The sequence below is a fragment of the Odontomachus brunneus genome, unplaced genomic scaffold, assembly GCF_010583005.1.
Source record: "Odontomachus brunneus isolate Ranch 3 - 2012 unplaced genomic scaffold, Obru_v1 Obru_scaffold_022, whole genome shotgun sequence".
Taxonomy (NCBI): Eukaryota; Metazoa; Arthropoda; class Insecta; order Hymenoptera; family Formicidae; genus Odontomachus; species Odontomachus brunneus.
In genome coordinates, this window is record NW_022639472.1 from 2,759,577 (window position 1) to 2,778,667 (window position 19,091).

Here is a 19,091-nt window from a genome sequence, read left to right on the forward strand (position 1 = left end):
TGTATAATAAAAATGTATATTTCTTTGTTAAATTATACAAAATATATTTATGCAAGTAGTTTAGTTTTGTTTAACTACTTTTGCTTAACTCTATGTAATCTCATTTTAAGATTCACAAAATAATAAAGATTCTTTCAAAATAAGAATGTTTATTTTTTTGTGCGTGTTTAATATTGTTATAGTTCAGTTTGTGCAGCTTTGATATGTCACACAGATAGTCGATTATATACAAGATGTTCAAAAACATATTACATACAAGATGTTTGAAAAACATATTAATACTTATATAGAGGAAAAGTTACTTATAGTAATTTATGATACTTATGGTAACTAAATTACTTATATGGAGAATTCGCTTAAAAAAATGTTAACACTTTTATAGAAAGAAAGTTACTTTTATATAAATGGTAACATCTTTTTTACGCGTTTGGTATATAATAAACAACATAAGAGAAAGAAGGATTACCTTCAGGGTTGGGGCCAACGCCGTCGGCGTTGTCGCCTGTTCCTGAATGTCATCGCTTGACTGGAGCAAAGAGTTTAATTATACCGATACTCGTGACGTACGCGAGTGCTCAGGATATAACGGAGGTGAAACGAAAATGCACTTGAAAAGCAACGATAATCGATAAAGCAATCTGGTCTTTGGAAATTTTCAGAAAAGCTCATTAAAAAAAGAAAAGAAAAAAATGTAAAATTATTCCAATCCATCTTTTTCAAGAATTTAAAAAAGGATTGATCCAACTTTGCGACGCAATTAAATAAGAAACTGAGATTTTGTATTTCATGTGTGCGTATTGTTTACACACACGTATTATAATGAACGCAAAATATAAAATAAATATAAAAATATATTGCACATAGAATTACAAATACAGAAAAGTATGAAAAATATATATGATATAAAAAATGTTTTCTTTGCTTTTCATCTGTAATTTGTAGGCTTCGCTCGATCATTTAGAAGTTTACTCGATCATTTTGAAATTTGCACAAACAGAACGGCCTGATTTTTCGTTCCTCGAAAATGTTTGAAAGCATATTATGAAAGCTCACGGTGAACTAATTCCAACTATGTAACTCTCTCATATGCGAAAAACTGATTAGTGACCCAAAAATAATTCCAAAATCAACAGATGACGAATGCCACCTTGACTTGAACTTTGATTGAACTCGACCGTGTGCGAGTCACTAAATTTAAAGTTCTGGGTCATCATCTGTGAACAGACGTGTACAGTTCAAAATTGACTGGCGAAGGCAGCAGACTGTGTTGTCATCTGCTGACCAAAGTAGCTGGGTGATGAGACATCTGTCGGTTTTGATATTTTTGAAACTACTATTGGATCACTAATCGCTTCTCGACATATGAGAGAGTTATATGATTGAAATCTGCTCGCCGTAAGCTTTCATAATATGCAAAAATATTGAACATTTTCGAGGTACGAAAAATCAGGCACGACAATTTCCGGTTACGTCACCGACAAGTGTGTCACGCTGAGACGCATACAATACCTTTTCTTTCTCCACGCCCATTGTATAGCAGCTTGAAAGAACAGAAACGGACTGGTTAGTGAGTGAAATTCGAAGATCCATACGCACACATATACTGCTCTAAGTAAATACATCTGCTTCTGTAAATGCGATATGGCCTGGAAAACCGGTATCACTCGAAGATGAAAGAGCCTTGTTTCACGTCGATAAGGAATTCAAAAAATAACGACGATCCGTGGAAAATGATCGATTACGAGTTTATATCGTGATATAATATCAGTAAAAATTTACACAGGAAGGATAAATATGAGAATGTGACGCAATCTCATCGCGCACGACAAAGGCCAACATCAAGAGACTCGTTTAATTTCAACGTCTCGATCGGTGAGAAAAACAGAATCCCTGAAATATTTCAAAGATCGCCGCTATTACGTTCGCAAAGTGTGAACGTGCAAAGATCTTATACAGAAATAACAAAAATAGATTTGGGTCTTGCCAAAAATTGACATGAAGAAAACAAGAATTCGATCGGAATATTCCCCTCCCTCAAAGATAATCGTAACTTGACTTATCTCTACAATTCTTGACTTAATCTCTACAAAGCTGTAGAGATTGATTTAATTGATTTCGATTGATTTAATCGATTAATTGACCTTTATCTCACTCGAACTAATATCTCATCTTAAGTAAACGATCCGATTACGCGATTACTAGGATCACGCGGATATATGAGAAAACTCAAACTACATCGCGACATAAATACGCGATAACGAAGATTCGGAATGAATTCGAAAATCTCTCGTTATTGTTTTCAATGAAAGTACGATGGTATCTTGTAAGCGGAATTTTATTTAATTGCAATTACGTCTGCACTTGACGACAAGACATCGCCGTAAACAGTTAAATCGCGAAGAACGTGTTATGCTATCAACACAAAATTACATCACGCGCGCGTATATTGCGCGGTCACGTTGTCACGCGTAGTTGTGAATGACACAATGGTGTCACGCGAGAGAGAGAGAGAGTAATGAAACACCTAGTATAAGAGTACGATATCTCGCGCGTAAACGGACAACACGTGTCTTCCCTTTCGCTATCGGATCTTATCGCACCCTCATTTTTTCAGAAAAATGTATCCTCCTCACAAACACGGCGTTTGTTTCGTCTAATCGTCTAATCGCGGGAAAACTCGACTCGAATGATAAATCGTAGCAAAGGTTAACCCTCCAGTCTGTGATCGCTAATGAATTCTATTATATAAGCTGACGTTAATAACGTCGAGTGCGCTCCCGTTCGATAATTTCTGGATGAACTTCGGAATCGAACTCGAGACGTCTCTCAACGAGATCGAATTTCGAAGCTACCGCCGGACAAAAATCAGCTCTCAAATTCGTTTGCACACCCGAGTGAAATTTTAGTCCTATTTTCGACCTGAACTTTCTAGCTTCTGTATATTCTGAAGGATAAGTATATATTTAAGGGATTACAGGACCCTGGTAGAAGTACAAACCAAGTAAAATTTGGGGAGTTGTGTAGAAAGTTATAAATTAATAGGAACATAAATTTCTTGTTATGTGTATCTATTAAGTACACTAAATAATATCTTGATATAAAAAGAGTGGAAAAGAATTTATCATAAAATTTTGAACGCGTTATTCTAAAAATATTTTTTAACTGCATTTTTTTAAACTGTAGTGTCCAAATGTTACATTTTTGTATTAATTTTCGACATATTATTTGTGTACATATCTGTCTTGGGTTAAATAAACACAAAAATTAGAATGATGAAATTGGGACATATGGAATGTGTCAAATTTAACACAAAATTTTTTACAGCGTATGTTAATACATGTTCTAAGTAGTTCTGAGTAGAACTTAGTTCCCATATGCATTAAAAGCCTTTAAATGGTAGAAAACGCATCAAGCATTACTTGTAGATTTTAAAGAGAACCTCTCGGCAAAGCGCGCGCTTGTGGATTAAAAAGAATTAAAAAAATCGATAGAAACTTCAGAGTATCAAAATGAAAGTTAATTGGAATATTGAGATCGAAAGTAGGATCAAAATTTCGACTTGAGTAGCTAGAATGACATAAACTACATTTGCTCACGTTTACAACGATGAGAATTTAATAACAGCTGAACGAACATAAAATTCAAATTCAAACTGTATAGTTACGACAAGTTGAAGGATCGATTCTTCAAGAAATAGAATCGAAGAATAGTTTCAAGGAAAATAATAAAAATAATCTCCGGATTTATTCGCACGACTTGAGCAACATAGAGACATTTTTCCGTGTCTGTAGCATTCAAGAATTCAGCTCGATATTATACAATCGGTATCATACGCTCTTCGATTCTTGATAGAATATCAAGCTTGATATGCGGACGCGTTGGCTAAACTCCGGCCGGATCGACACAATTCGCGGCGGCGAATTGCCGGGTGAGGGTTCGTCGAAACTTGGTCTATTCGTTCGTGGCCGAAACGCGACGCGAAATCCACGGACTCGAGTGCGACCGTCCTCGACGATCGGGAGTCGCGAGATGGTTGCGGAAAACGTGGTTACGGACTTACCTTCGACGAACGTAGGTGAGACAGGAAGCGCGGGCTCGTCTTTTCTGAGGGCTCGATTCGATCCTCATGTGCCTACACCCTCTCCGAGACCAAGGGTTTGCGCAGCTGGCGCGCGACCCCGTCGTCGGTCGACCAAACGACGCAGGCGCGCGAATACTTCACCCCTGCTGGGTAATCCTCGTGACGAGGAAGAACCCCTGACGCGGCGAGTAAATCGCGATTGCATCATTCGCTCTCTTGGATTTCGGGCCGATCGTTGAAACGATGACGTCAGAAATGACGATATTATTTCAAGGGAATGAATGGGGCTTTCGAAGAACTACAGCCAACTCAACGTCAACGCCGAGAAAACTACTCACTATAGGACTTTTTATCATACATATAAATATATTATTAATTTACGTATTTTAACATTATTCGTGTTTAACATTTTTCTTTTAGTATACATGGAAAAAAGTTTATTTGGATTAATGAATTTCTGATAAAATATGGGCGATTTAGACATTCCGGATGAAATTTCTGGAGAATATTGGTTCGTCCAATTAAACTTTTGTCGCGTTTATTGTTCGCATTCACGGCAATAGCGATAATATCGAGTAATATTATTAGTATTAGTTTTTCCTCAATTTTCGCACAGGGACTTATAATTTTCCAGCAATTAACAGTTGCAGATAAACAGATTCTAGAATTAAATTTTAGGAAAGTACAAGATAGAATATTTTTCTATTGTCATGATGTAGACCGTTCAGGAGAGCAACGGGAAATGTAGTTCTCGACGATAATCACCGATAACTCGATGATAATCCGGATAACTACAATGAAATTTATCGCCTGATATACAGGGTATTCACCAATTCAGGGTATTCGCCTGATATTCACCAATGGTCTGCACGATTTTTGGGACTAAATGATAAGGCTTTAAGACTAGACGAGAGACTACACGCGTTCCACGCGATGTTACTGAATACGCTTTCTTTCCGTCCATTCTGTAACCGTTTAAACGGCCCCCTTTTGGCACTCGCTCGCAAAAAGGAAAGGACAGGAAGGAGAGCAAGGTGAACGCGTAGCATGCACACGTGTGCGACGGGTCTCTCGACCCGTGTGCGAAGAGACACGTCGCGCCAGCCGGTGACGTCACACGTCTGCGAAACAGTCGCGAGGACTGGCGAGTCGCCAGGTGCGATTGTACGAAAATGTAACCGAACGTTCATCATCTCGGCTCCTGGATGGCTCGGGTCCGGTGTAAGCGCTTCGAGGGGAAAAAGAATGCAATTCGCGTTCCGAGCTAGCTATTGACACGCGTCGCGCGCGAGTTGTTCCGAAAAACAAACCCAAGCGGTACGCAGTCGCGGAGACTCGTACGGTCCAAATAAATGTCAAGATCAAGTGCTTGTATCTCCGAAAGAGAATCGAATAAAGTACATACTCTCTTGACAACGACCATCTTTCGACACGTTTCCATCTTTCCCCTTATCCATCGTGAGCGCGGTACAATTGATCGTGAGATGTTTACATTAAAAAAAAGGGGTGGTAGTAACTATAAAATCTGTATAATAGTTACTAGATATTTTCATGAAATAAAAGTTTCAACAAAACATGTAAGTGAATGTAAAAAATATAATTTGACAAATATTAACAAATAACTTTACCAAGACTTGATATCTATTGCTAAGATTTTTTAACTGTTATCAATTTACTGTGTGGTGCATATCATCAAACAATTTGTTAAATAAAACCATATTATTTAATAATATTACATTATGTAATCAGTATATGGAATAATCAAATACTTTGGTAATAATCGAATTATTCAATAATTATGATCAAGTTATTTGATTTAATTAGTTCAGCTAAATGAAGAATAGAGATGAACTTCTATGGTTAAGAATGACCCAAATAGTTTTTCGCATGTTGTCTACAGAGTTCGTATTTTTACAAATAACTTTGCCGTAATAATTACACAATTCATTGATTACTTTGTCTGTGAGCTTGCCTTTGCCATCGAGCCCTCTATTTAAGGGTTAATACTTCATTAAGGGGGGAAAGTACTATAAAGGATCACAAAAATCGAATTTCTTTTTTTTTTTTTGCTTTAATTAATAGTACTATATGTATATAATATATTACCAAAGTTTGCTTGGTGAAATTCAAAATCTAAATGGTCGTACACGACCATTTCTCGCGCGCTGGTACGAGTGTGTGAGCGCTGAGACGAGGTCTGAGCGCACAGTGACTCGCAATGGCTCCATTCCGAAAAACCCGTTTGAAAAAACGGAAAAAACCTTTCTAAGAAAGATCTATCAGAAAGGTGCTTAGGTGGACATACAGAAAATACGAATGAGTTTTAATAGTACGATTTAGTGGTTAGCTCAAAAGTATGTACATTCTAGCCTTAAAATCATCGAAATCACAGCTTATATTGCCGCTGGGATATTTAGTGAAGACTACTTTGCTGTTTTGAAGATAATGGAAATGTTACAAATTAAAATTGAGCATCTACGTAAATTATATGCTGATAGTAAGGACGCCGAGCGAATAAAGAAACAGGAGCGCCTAGAGTTGCAGTAAAGGGGCTAGAATAGCAACAGTAATAGTAAAGTAAACAACACCAACTTGAGCAAAATGACTTTTTTGAAGAAGCGAAAAGTTTACTGTATGTGGAATAACGAATTAGCAGAAAACAGCTATAAGTTTACAATTTTCTATACCTGAAACTTTAAACGCGTTTTTCTCGAAGCGACTTTTTTCAAACTGGTGTGCATGATAATTCAAAAACTATTTGACTAATCGAGTTACACTTTTACATACATTTAGTTTATTATATTTACTATTCGATGAATCTATAAAATCCATAAAATTATTTATTTAAACAATGTTTTTGCATACATAAAGATGAATTTTTATGAGTAACAAAAATCGAAGTTTTGTTTCAAGGGCTGCTTTTATGTCAATTACAAATTTTTTTTAAACTTTTTTAGGTTCATCGACTATCATCAAATTATGTCTATAAAGAGTAACAAATTTTTCCCTATTTTTGTTTCAGACGAATACGATAAAAGCCAAAGTGCACACCGTTTTGCGCCGACTCTGTCGCGACGCTCAACATTTCTTTGGCTATATACAATTTATAAACATTTTTCTTAACGGATAACTTAAAAATATTTTTTTAATATTTTAATGTATAAGCAAAAACACTACAAAGTTGGGAAGCGATTAGATAAGTAAATTCTTCAAAAAAATTCACGAAAATTCTCTTATTTTTAGCGTTCTATAGTGCTTTCCCCCCTTAAGTTTAATTTATAAAAAACAAAAAACATCAGAAATAGAAATTAAAGATTCGAAATCTATCGGGTGACAGATTTCCACATGATTTCGCAGAAACAAAAAATACTTGGCTCGTGTAACTAATTTTCTCTTATCTGAGAACCACATATACAGATGAAAACTTCATTGTAGAAATAGAGAGATTTCAGTTGTCGTCGTCCGTTGTCTTAATCGAGTTTTAACGCCGAATGTCCAAAGATATGTTTCCGGTCAGGATATCGGAGATATCATTTCTGGGTCATGAATTATCGTCTAGTCTCTATTCGGTTACATAAACTAAAGTCTTTTTGCTATGCACAAATACGAGAGTGGGAACGTCAGCGATATAATTTATGCGTTTCAAAATTAGGGTCATGTAAACGCCAAACAAGAAAATCGCATCTTGCTTTTGTCGCAAAATCATGGCGCCAGTTTCGTCAGAAACGCGACAATGTGAAGGAAAATACGGCGGACGACTATTCTGCGGGCACTCCTACGTAAATAGCCAATCGAGTTTCGCCTTCATTCGCGCGCGATGTCACGTCGCTCGCAGACTTACGTAGTAATTTTCTATTTTTAGCGGAATAAATAGCCCGATGATGTTGCACGAGGCGTCGTAATTCTCGCCGTAACTTTCGTTAGATAAAGAGAAACATATCTCCTCTCTCGCGGTAACGACAACGTGACGTGCCTCCAGGCATACCCACCCAATCGACCAATCATGCGCCACAGCGCGACCGAGTGTTCTCCTTCGTCGTCGTTACGAGTCCCAGTAAAGGTGAACCCATTGTAGAACTACTTAGCGTAAAAAGTGCAATGGGAATTAGAATTTACTGTTCTTTTTCTGCCAAGAGATTCTGACGCTCTGATTGTTCCACTCACAGGCAGACTTTTAAACATCTCGGTCACGTGCAAAAATAAATCGTGTTAAGTCCCAGACTCTTGAGAGAATCGCAAAGTCGATTATTTACCCGGATTGAATTGACAACTCACTCGTTACTTAAACGGAACTCATTGGTAGGTTTACGGACGAGAAATGTGCACGCAACCCGCGAGCGATGCGAACCCCTGTCTCGGTCGATACCGTCGTGGATTTACGTCACCGTAGACGCACGATCGAAAGTGAAAATCCACCTGTTGAAAATGTCATATTAAATCACACGCGAATAATGCTGCATGATATTGCACGCAATTAGTTTAAATTTTTTTCTTTTTCTCAGATTTGACTCTTGGCTGAGGTAGTATTTTCTACAACATAAAATGGAGCCAATTAATACGTCAATCAATAGTTAGTTGATATAAGAATGTGAGGAGAGGGAAATTTATCGTCTTAATTGGGAATTAAAGGTAAGTTTGAACAGGTAAAATAAAGTTCACTGAGTACGTTTGGAAATAAAAAACGAAGAATAATTCGATGAGTGCGTCTAACTTGCTTCAAACAAGATTCTTAAGTGAATTATTCTATTTAACATAGAACGTACTAAAAAACCGCGATTTACAGATTATATTCTCTTCACGTTAAATAGTTTTCTTTCTTTTTTTGTGTTAAAGTATGTGCGGCCTACCTTATTCTGTGAAAAGTTTTGGACCCAAATTAGTTACCCAAATTAGAACCCAAATTATTTTGTAGTTTTTAGCGATTACGAATATGAAATGTTCGAAGGTGGAACTGACGTTCCAGAGAAAATGACCCATTCAAAATTACACCCCACCAGATAGCGTCACTTATTTTCATAAAATAAAAATGTTGATTTGCCATACAATTTATTTCTCGACAGCGTTTGACTTTACTGGTGGTTTCAAAATGTAATCAAACGAACCAATTAATTCAGTTTGGCCGTGCCAACTGTTTGAGAATCTATTGGAATCTGTCGGACGCTTTTGAAATTCAACTCAGTCATCCTTTTTCTAGGGACGACACCTGAAACTGTCGCTGTGATTCACTGAAGATGATTTCGTCATTGCAATTTGCTATCTAGTTTTACTTTTTATTGTAAAAATAAATGGTGCTAAGTGCAATTTTAAATGAGCCATTTTCTCTGAAATGGGTACGTCGGCCCACCTTCGGACTTGCATATTCGTAATGCAATACCAAAAACTATAAAATAGATATAAAAGACCAATCTGAATTCAAAACTTTTTTGTGAATAAAGTAGGCCGCATATTTTAACAGAAAAAAGGAAGAAAACACAATCTAACGTGAAAAAAGTGGTTCGTAAATCGCGGTTCTTTGGTGCGTTCTATGTAAAATAGAATAATTCACGAAAATAGCCTATAGGTATTTCGCCGTACTCTTTCACACATAGATGAAAATCAGGGAAATATTTCACCGCCATGTACAATAAACGACACAGCTTTACATGAAAAAGAATGACTCATAAGTCGAATTAAATCGGAGGAAATTTAATCTTGCAGTGCAAAAGTTACGAGTTAATTTATCAGAATCGAAATAATTCATTAGGATTGGTATTACACAATGATTATATTCTTTTTTAAGCGGTACGTGGTGCTTAAAAAAGAAAGCATATTAATCAAATGTTTAGAATTCCATTCAGGTCAAATGTGCGCGGACACGCGCATTACGAGCGTACAACGCGTTCTGAGTATTGCGTCACGCGCGGGCAAACTTCATCTATTATGTCTCGTTGCACCCAATGGCGTAACTGACTGTTTCATATGACAGTGTTTTAATATAAGAAAGAAGCAGGAGCTGGAAGAAAGGAATGAGAAGGAGAAGAAGGAGTAGAACATCGCAAGAGAGATGTAGGTATTAAGGTATTCAGAAAAATGAGACGAGCAAAGGATGTAAGGTAGAATGAAAAGGGAGGGAAAGCGAATGGATGAGAAGAATAAGACGATAAGAGAAGTGAAAAGAAATAAAAAAGGAAGACAAGTGAATTTTTCATACGCATGCCCGATGTCGTCTACAATCGTATTTCGTTTTATGCGTTCCTTATATTCACTGAAAAAAAAATATTTAAAAATTTATTTCTAAGATATAAATATTTCTGTAAAATAAAGTTTGAATTATGAACAAAACAATCCCACAAATAATTTTTCAAGTATTTTCTTGTTGAAAGGAAAAAATATTTAAAAAATAAGAAATATTTATTCGGTAGATAATGTATTTACCTTTATATATATATATATATATATATATATATATATATATATATATATATATATTTTATACCGAAGAAATATTTTTTTCAAATAAGAAAATATATATTTTCCTTAAATAATACTGTTCATTTTTATGGAAGCAATTGTTTAATTCTATTTAAGCAAAAGAATTTAGATTTTTAAGTAAACATATTACTAGTAACCACTGAATATTTTTTTATTTTTCAGATATTTTTCCTGTTAGTGTATACTTTATATAAAATTGAACTTAGGACAAGATTGGGGAGACGATAAATGATCAAAATTTAGAACATTGTTGAAAGATGTGAGATTAAAAGAGTTTATTGAATATTAGTTACGCCGCTGCTTGCAACGACACGGATATTGGCGAAACTATTGCTTGCGGTTGCGACGATCGGATCAGCCGTGACGTAAAACGATCGTTGCACTAAATAATGCTGAATGCATAATAAAAACATTGACACAACCACGGTGCATAGGCGCGTTTTTCACCAGTATCTTATTAAAAAACCGAGAAAGTGAAGTGTAAACATATCACTGGATAAATTCATCGCGATTGCGTAACTCTCGAGTGACGCCTAAATCTTGATCGGACGAGAAGTGCGCGACAATTCGAAGCGACACAAAGATAATGATGGAAAGTAAACAAACTCGCAGACGATTGGCTTCATACAGATCATATATTATCGAGAAAAAGGAAATGTTTAAAAATTTATTTGTGAAATAGAAGTTTACGCTTCGCAGAAATAAACTTTATTTCACAGAAATATACTTTGTATCCCACAAATAAATTTTCAGGTGCAAGCTTCGTCTCATCGTGCGAAGAAAGGCGAGGAAAGAGAAAAGCGCGGGAAGAAAACTTGTTTTTTGTGACATACGGAATTCTTCCCCACGATAATTATCCCAGACGTCGGCCTACGCTCCGGGAAAATTCCCGAACGCGGTATCACACAAGAGCACGGGCGTTTGCGCGTCCATTAAAACAGTTGACAATATTCGGCGTTTCCACAACGGCGAGTAGCCAACAGGCGAACCACAGGGTCTAGTGTGTATCCCGCCAAACACTTTCCTCGTTTCGAACGGGTCTATAGGTGAGTGGACATCGCGTCATCGTATTCAACATTTTCCATCCCGTCGCGGAGACCTGCGTGTTACGTAAGAATAATTTTCCGATTGTGACAGAAACCGGTCGGAAACCGATTTTTATAGTGTGCATAATGTGAACAGGCTTGGAATATTTACATATAATGACACGCGAGAGACATGCCTTGAGCGAAATATCGTTTCAAAATGCAACGGGGTGCATCGTTGATGTGATCGCGCTCTTTAAACGCGACCGTGCACTGCTATTTGTATTTTACCGCGACGCGTTACATATGTCTCGGATACGAGACACCATCTCGTAACTGAAATTAAACGCGGGTCCTGCGTATAACGGCATTTACATAGTCCGCGAAACGCGAGCGCGTGTGTCGCCTCGAATAACCGCGATTTCAACACCGCCCTAAAAATAGAGTGTTTCTATCGTACGTTTTTCAATATAGATATTCCCATTCGTGATATGGCGCACTCTGCGCGAAATGCATCTGGCGCGTCTCTGGACGTTAATAAGCGTATATCAATATCGTTCTCAGCGGCAACGACCATCTCTTTCTCTCATGTGAATCGTTTGGCTCACGTTTAATTACGCGAGAGATACGCGAAGATTTGTCCTCGCGCGAAAAAGAGCGAACTTCGCTCGCTCGTTCTTGTTTCTTCATTCAATGAACGTATCGTGACAAAGACTCACCTTCCGCGCCGACAGCGGTATGGTCGTCTCTCTGGTGTATATCGGAACATCGAGGTCGCTGACGCTGCTGCTGATGCTGGGCGCGCGTGAATCCGAACGTCCACCGAGCGGCACCGACAGATGCGTCGGCCTCAGCGGGTGCGACTCCGCGATGTAGCCCTCGCCAAAGTCCTCGTCCTCTCGGTTCATCTGTCCCAAAAACGCGAGTTTGCAATTAGAAGCAAAGGTCACGCGTCACAAAGTCACATATTCCTTCTATCTCTCGTTCTCACTCTCGCTCTTTTCGAATATTATCCGACATAAGACAAAACAGAATATGTAATACACAACGAGATAAATCACGTGTTTATAAAAAAAAAATATATATATATATATATATATATATATATATATAAAAGAACGAAGAGAGGAACAATGTACAAGCCGATAATCACATTGTCACGAGTTGCTGCTGTTACTGTCAATTTTCATAGTTTTCTGCGTCGTATCATATTGTGTACGTAAAATTAGCACGAGTAGCATGACCACGGTACGCTTTCCTCGTCAAGTATTTGGCCGATGATCAAGGCTAGTAATCCGATGACACACTCCTCCTCGCACTCGCGTGCACTAATCATCTTACGATCATTCAGACACGAGAAACCAGGCAACGAAAAAGCCCAGACGAAGAGGACGCGAATCGATTTTGTGGATCATCATTAAAGCATCACCATCGTCCACATGGACTTACGTGCGCCTAAGAATCTAAAACAAAGCGTATAAAAACGTCACATCATACATCACCTAACTGGATAAACTGAACATGCGTAAACGAGGTCGCGATAATCGAGATGCAATGTGCTGAAGATTTTATAAATCCGACCGAGAAAACGCCGGAAAATTAACAGTAATAAACGTATTCTTCAGTGATTATGTATTAAGTAAAGTAAAAGCACCAATTTTCGGACACAGAAGAACAATTATTATTCACTTAAAACTAATATACTCAAATTAAAAATCATTATTTTACATATAAGCGACGATATATAATTTCGTTAGAATTTTGAAATTTTGCATTGTTATAATTCTATTTCAATGTTATAACAGTATTATAACAAATACATGATATGATTATTTTGATAATAATAATATCTATTTCCGACATTTGAAAACATATTTCCAGTTTGATAGTTTTGCTTTCCATTCAAGACAGTGGTGTAGCCAGAAAAAAGTTTCGGGGGAGGCTGCACTTTTTATTTTTGACGAGCAAAAAAAAGGTCATTCGAAAAAATTTTTCTTACACTTAGCGTAACCCAGAAAATTAATTTCGGAAGAAGCTGCAGCCCCCTTAGCCCCTCTCCCCTGGCTACGCCACTGATTCATGAATATTGTTTTTAAATAATAAAAATATATATTTTTTAGTTGAATTACATGTAAAATGTTTTGATGTGAATGATCTTCGTTAAATGCTATGTAATCTTATTTTAAGATTTATATGTAAAAAATAAAGATATTTTCAAAACAAAAATGCTCTTTTTTCTGCGTACCTAATCCTGGATATTCTTATTATTTTGTTTTTTACAAACACTAATATTTAAACTCTCAATATAGAATATATGTATATATTTAATATATCTGAATATACTTTATGTGAAAGTTTGGAGAATATACGTATTTAGAGGCCAAAACACATAAGAATGTCTAGGATTAGGGATTAGGTATACGTGCGGACATTAGTACTTTTATCTTATCACTTCTTGAACGAACAATGAACGTGTGATAACGGTGTTTACAGCACAATTTAATCCTTACTCCTCAATACGTTAAACAACCGAGAAGTCTGCATCATCCCCATGCTTAAGCGTCAGTGCGATACAGGTTGATGATCTCGATAGGAGACAATGGGTGTTAAGTAACGAACAAAACACAAGGATGCACGATCCACGATCAGCATCGTGGAATTTAATGGCATCGTGGAACACGAACAGAATAATGAAAAGCGCAAGGTCGCGAACGGTAATCCTTAGATCGCGGTCGCGAAACGATCATAAACGCGGCTACTAACATGCCGAAGAGCTATTACCTCGAGGAAGACCTCAGACGAAGGTAAGTCAGGTGTTTTCGGTTCGCGCGAGTCCAGCGTTTATGCAAAAGATTCCCGGCGCGCGATTAATGGGACGTCGGCGCGGCCGACGTGTGTTTCGCGACGGAAAAAGGGTGTCCCGACAACCCCGCGATCAAGCCGAGAAAGGAAAGTGACAGGTAGATAGAGAGAAAGAATAGCGGCGGGGGATGCCGCGCTCAATCAGCGATCGGAGAGCATCCGTGCACACAGCCGAAGTGTGTTCTTGAGACTAAGCCAGAGGACGCGATGCTGCTACCGCCGCCGCCGCCGCCGCCGCCGTCGTCGTCGTCGTCGGCAAAACGTAGTCGCCGACACGGCCTCTGGCTAGATTTAATTTTAACACTTTGTACTCGCCTTTGTTTAGATGAGCCTCCGAGTTCTGTTGAGATGAGAAAGCTTTCATTCGGCTTCGTCCCGCCACTTTGCTGTACGCCAATTGATTACACCGCGAAACTCTGCTTCGCAATTGATTTCACTTAACCCCAGAATACATATCATGGCCGCACGTCTGACCAGCTTACTCCTGGAAAAGCGTTTGGAAACCGCGGCTATTTTGGCTATGGCGCCTTATGCGTCCCTGAAAAAGAAAGATGAGCTGATCAGAGACGATTCTCTGATGGAGGTGCGCGATTCGCGGGGACTTCATTATACAAAGCTGGCTCCGTAAGTACCCAGACAGCACAATGTCCAAAATCAGATCATAAGACGTCTTTAAAACATCTTTAAGACATCTATAACCCGGGAGTGGGCGCATTAACGGGACCAACATTAGTGGGCGTGTATCGGTCATTTCGACCGAAATATATTTAAGCATATATATATATATATATATATATATATATGTGTGTGTAATAATTAAGTAATAATAAATTACCAATACAATTATTAAAAGAAACATAATAATTGAAGGAAATAATTTTATTGTGTCACTATTTCTTCTTTTTCCCATCTTTTTTTCTCTTTATCATTTCTATATCTAATATGTTTAGGAAACATATTAAATTTATTATACATATGTGAATATATTAAAAATAAAATCATAATATTTTTATTTTAACTGCATTAGTAAAAAATGACATTCTTTTAGTTTAATAAAATAAAATAAGAATTTCTTGCTTCTCTCGTTTTACTTTGATTAACTTAAACATTGATTTAATAAACTTAAAAATCTATTTGATAAATTTAGAAATAGAGGATAAATCTCCTTGATTTAATGGCAATATTAAAATTATTACATCATGTATTGTTTCAATAACTGAAGTATTAATTTTAATAATATCGCTATTGAATCAAGAATATATACTCCAATTACGTATGTTGCTGAAAATTTTATTGATTCAAAAAAAAAGAGAACCGTCCGTCCAACTACTATGTCGGAAAGAATAAACAATAAACGTTTGGCAGCACATTGAGCGACGCTGACGCGGCAGAGATAAAAGACTAACGTTAATAGGCGCGCTATGATCTTTTAGACCGATTGCTAAAAACGTATCAAATTTCAGTGTCAGATCCTTTAATAAGAGATCGGACACCGTCGCCTGTAGATACTAGATTCGCCATGTGTGGGTCCAAAGCGGAAGTATACTTATTTCACTTTAATTTATTGCACCAGTTCAGCAGTGCAGCCAGTGCAGCTTAAAAGAACAGACCACTGCTTGTGTTGTCATTCAGCTAATGATCTTAACCGGAAACAGGGACCCAAACATAGCGCAGCCAATCAAAACGTTGATATATGGTGTCCGATCTCTTATTACAGGCATAGATGTCTATACTAAACTAGGGTTGCGTTCCAAAACGTCCTTTTTGAGGAAATTTTACTCGATACTTTATAGTATATGTAACGTGAATTATAGGTATTGAGTAAAATTTTCCTCAAAAAAAAGCGTTTTAGAATGCAACCTAGATTGTTAATAGGCTATCTAAAAGGCTATCATGTAACAGTTTGTATCCGATAGAATTTCCGGTGCATGCGAGAAAATGGCTACTGCTGCCACATATTTTCACTACGTTTAGGGCCGTAGCACACAGAAAATCTGAAGCAGTAAGACATAAGCAGTAAGCAAATTGACCAATCATAGTCGTTGATTCTTAAACCATAAGAAGAATCAATGACTGTGATTGGTCAATTTGCCTACTGCTTACGTTTTACTGCTTAAGTTTTTCTATGTGCCACCAGCTTTAGGGTACGATCCAGCGGGCGCTGCAAATGCTTTGTAGCGTTTTTACTTCTTTCTCTTTCTTCATTCGAATCCGAGGAATAGAACAAGAGAGAGAAACGCTGCGCAGCATTTGTAGCGGTTGCATTTGTAGCGGACCGCACCTAAAGTGTGCAATAAAATGTAAGTAAAAATTTTACTTGCCAGTTTAGTCGGGGTGCTGTTACGCTTTATAATATTATAGAAACGAGAAATGGATGCACGCGCAATAAAAAAGTCGCAAAATAGGAAGAAAAACTATAACTCCTCTATTCTAGCTCTCTTTCTAGATGTTGGCTTCACTCTATTACACGACAGAACATAGGACATTTGGAGTTCATGTATATTATGGCCGTGTTCCGTTTTTACTGGCAGTGCTGTCTAAATGACTTCATGACAGTATACTGCCACAGCTATTCCGAAATTGATTTAATGCTGCCAGCACAATTGTGACGTCGTATTTCGGAACAACTTGCACTGCAAACAGCAGCTAACCTCTGTTTGTATCCACGATATCCCGCTGTGATTTAAACAATATAATATAAAAATGAATAAAAATGCGAAAATGTCTATTTGCTTCACAATCATAGAAGCAGTATGTGAAAGATAGTGATGACAGTGATGATAGTTCCAACAAAGATGAATTATTAAAATTAATATATCCTGCTGCACAAATTATACGACCGCGTATAAAAAATTATTTAGTTACTATTCATGAATATTCTAATACTGAATTTAAAAGTCACTTTAGGTAATGTAAATATTAATATTATATTTTAGATTTGAGGCTTTCACGGCCATTGATACAATGTCTAGGTATAGCTTCCGGAATGAAGCCGTGTCTTGAATCAGCGATATGCTAAGGGCTCCATTCCGGAAGCTATACCTAGGCAATATTATATTTTGTTTGCTATTTAAGCTTAGAATATTGTAATGCTTTTATATTTTTTATACTGCTGCAAACTTATAATAGTGAAAGAGAGAATATTTTTTTTTAAAACAATGGCAAAATTATTTTTTAATTACAGGATGTCGCGTACAGCGTACTTTTTATTTGTTATTAAATTTAATTCAACCGGAATAAAAAAAAATTTGAAAGATTTGGTCGGAAAAGTATTGCTGCAGAAGGTCAATTGTTGATACCCAGCAAACACAGGATGTTTACGACAATTAGAGTTAGTTTCACTAGGGCCGAAAATTATGATAGGCATGACTATCTAGTACTTTTGTAGCTTATGACAACTTCTAATGGCTCCTGCACACAGAACGCGGTAATGCTTGCCGCGCGGCGGAAATTTGCGCGACAGCCAATCAATATGCTACTTTCCGTAATAACCTTCTAGCTCTTACGGAAAAACAACATATTGATTGGCTGTCGCGCGGACTTCCGCCGCGCGGCAAGCATTACCGCGTCCTGTGTGCAGAAGCCATAACTCAATGCCTTACCATAGGAACAAGCTGGAGTAAGAAGTAAAGAACGCGCATTCGACATCAGATAATAATTTCGTAAAATCTCACGATTATATCCATATTTTTTTAGCGTGTGGTAACATTGTTTGTATTTTATTATTTTTTATTGTATGCATTTGTAGATTTTGACTGTATATATATATATATTTGTAGATTTTGACTGAATTTCGCAAAAATCTACAAATATATACATACAATAAAAAATAAAATACAATAAAATACAAACAATTGTTACCACACGCTAAAAAAATATAGATATAATCGTGAGATTTTACGAAATTATTACCTGATATCGAATACGCGTTCTTTACTTCTTACTCCAGCTTATTTCTATGATAATGCATTGAGTTAGAAGAAGTTGTCATAAACTACAAAAGTACTAGATGATCGTGCTTATCATAATTTTCGGCTCTAGTGGAACTAACTCTAATTCTAATTGTTGTAAATACCCACAACGTTAAAGGGACGTCTACATTGGGGGAACGGTGCGCTTGAACACGGTGCATTTGGACACAGCCAATCACAGCACCGTGTGATTAGAGACATTTATAGGATCCCTTAGAACAGCGACTTGTGATTGGACTGTGTTCAATTGCCCCGTGTCCAACTGATATACACCCCTACATTGGAAGTAAATAGCAAGAAGTAGGAAGTAAGAGTAAGAAATTGACCAACCACAGTCGAATGTGAGAAGAATAATCAACTATGATTGGTCAATTTCTTATTCTTACTTCCTACTTCTTACTGCTTACTTCCAATGTAGACGTCCCTTTATATGTAACATATATGTTAGTTATAATTTTCTACTCAACAATGTAACTGTTATATAACATATGTGTTATATAACAGTTATATAGTTGAGTAGGAAATTATAATTAACGTATGTTATTATAACTAATATATGTTAGTACTAACATGTAACGTTGTGTTTGCTGGATAGCAATATAGTTTCTAGCAACACCAGATTCATATAGGTAATTCATATATATATATATATATATATATATATATATATATATATATATA

At 36.9% G+C, this 19,091-nt stretch overlaps 1 protein-coding gene and 1 long non-coding RNA gene across 11 annotated transcripts in view; one reads left to right on the forward strand and one right to left on the reverse strand.

The window, feature by feature from the left end:
- Positions 1-14,894, reverse strand: part of LOC116842157 (solute carrier family 2, facilitated glucose transporter member 1-like) — a 42,516-nt gene extending 27,622 nt beyond the window's left edge. Inside the window, exons 1-3 of one of the 9 annotated variants that reach the window (XM_032810935.1) lie at positions 4,061-4,208; positions 1,510-1,540; positions 467-526 (exon numbers count right to left, since the gene is read on the reverse strand). In XM_032810935.1, coding sequence (XP_032666826.1) covers positions 467-526; positions 1,510-1,540; positions 4,061-4,128 — 159 coding nt within the window. In that variant the 5' untranslated portion in view covers positions 4,129-4,208. Of the gene's footprint in view, positions 1-466; positions 1,411-1,509; positions 1,541-4,060; positions 4,209-12,296; positions 12,486-12,730; positions 12,942-14,087; positions 14,260-14,358; positions 14,618-14,754 lie in introns of those variants that run through there. The other 8 variants (XM_032810932.1, XM_032810930.1, XM_032810933.1 and 5 more) reach the window with 8 other exon arrangements.
- LOC116842159 lies at positions 7,252-13,067 on the forward strand. 2 transcript variants are annotated; one of them, XR_004377688.1, is made up of 3 exons: positions 7,252-10,126; positions 10,715-11,598; positions 12,929-13,067. It is a non-coding gene; the product is annotated as an uncharacterized LOC116842159 (long non-coding RNA). The 2 variants fall into 2 exon arrangements; XR_004377687.1 differs by lacking the exon at positions 12,929-13,067 and having other exon boundaries at positions 10,715-12,684.
- Positions 14,895-19,091: the final 4,197 nt, after the last annotated feature.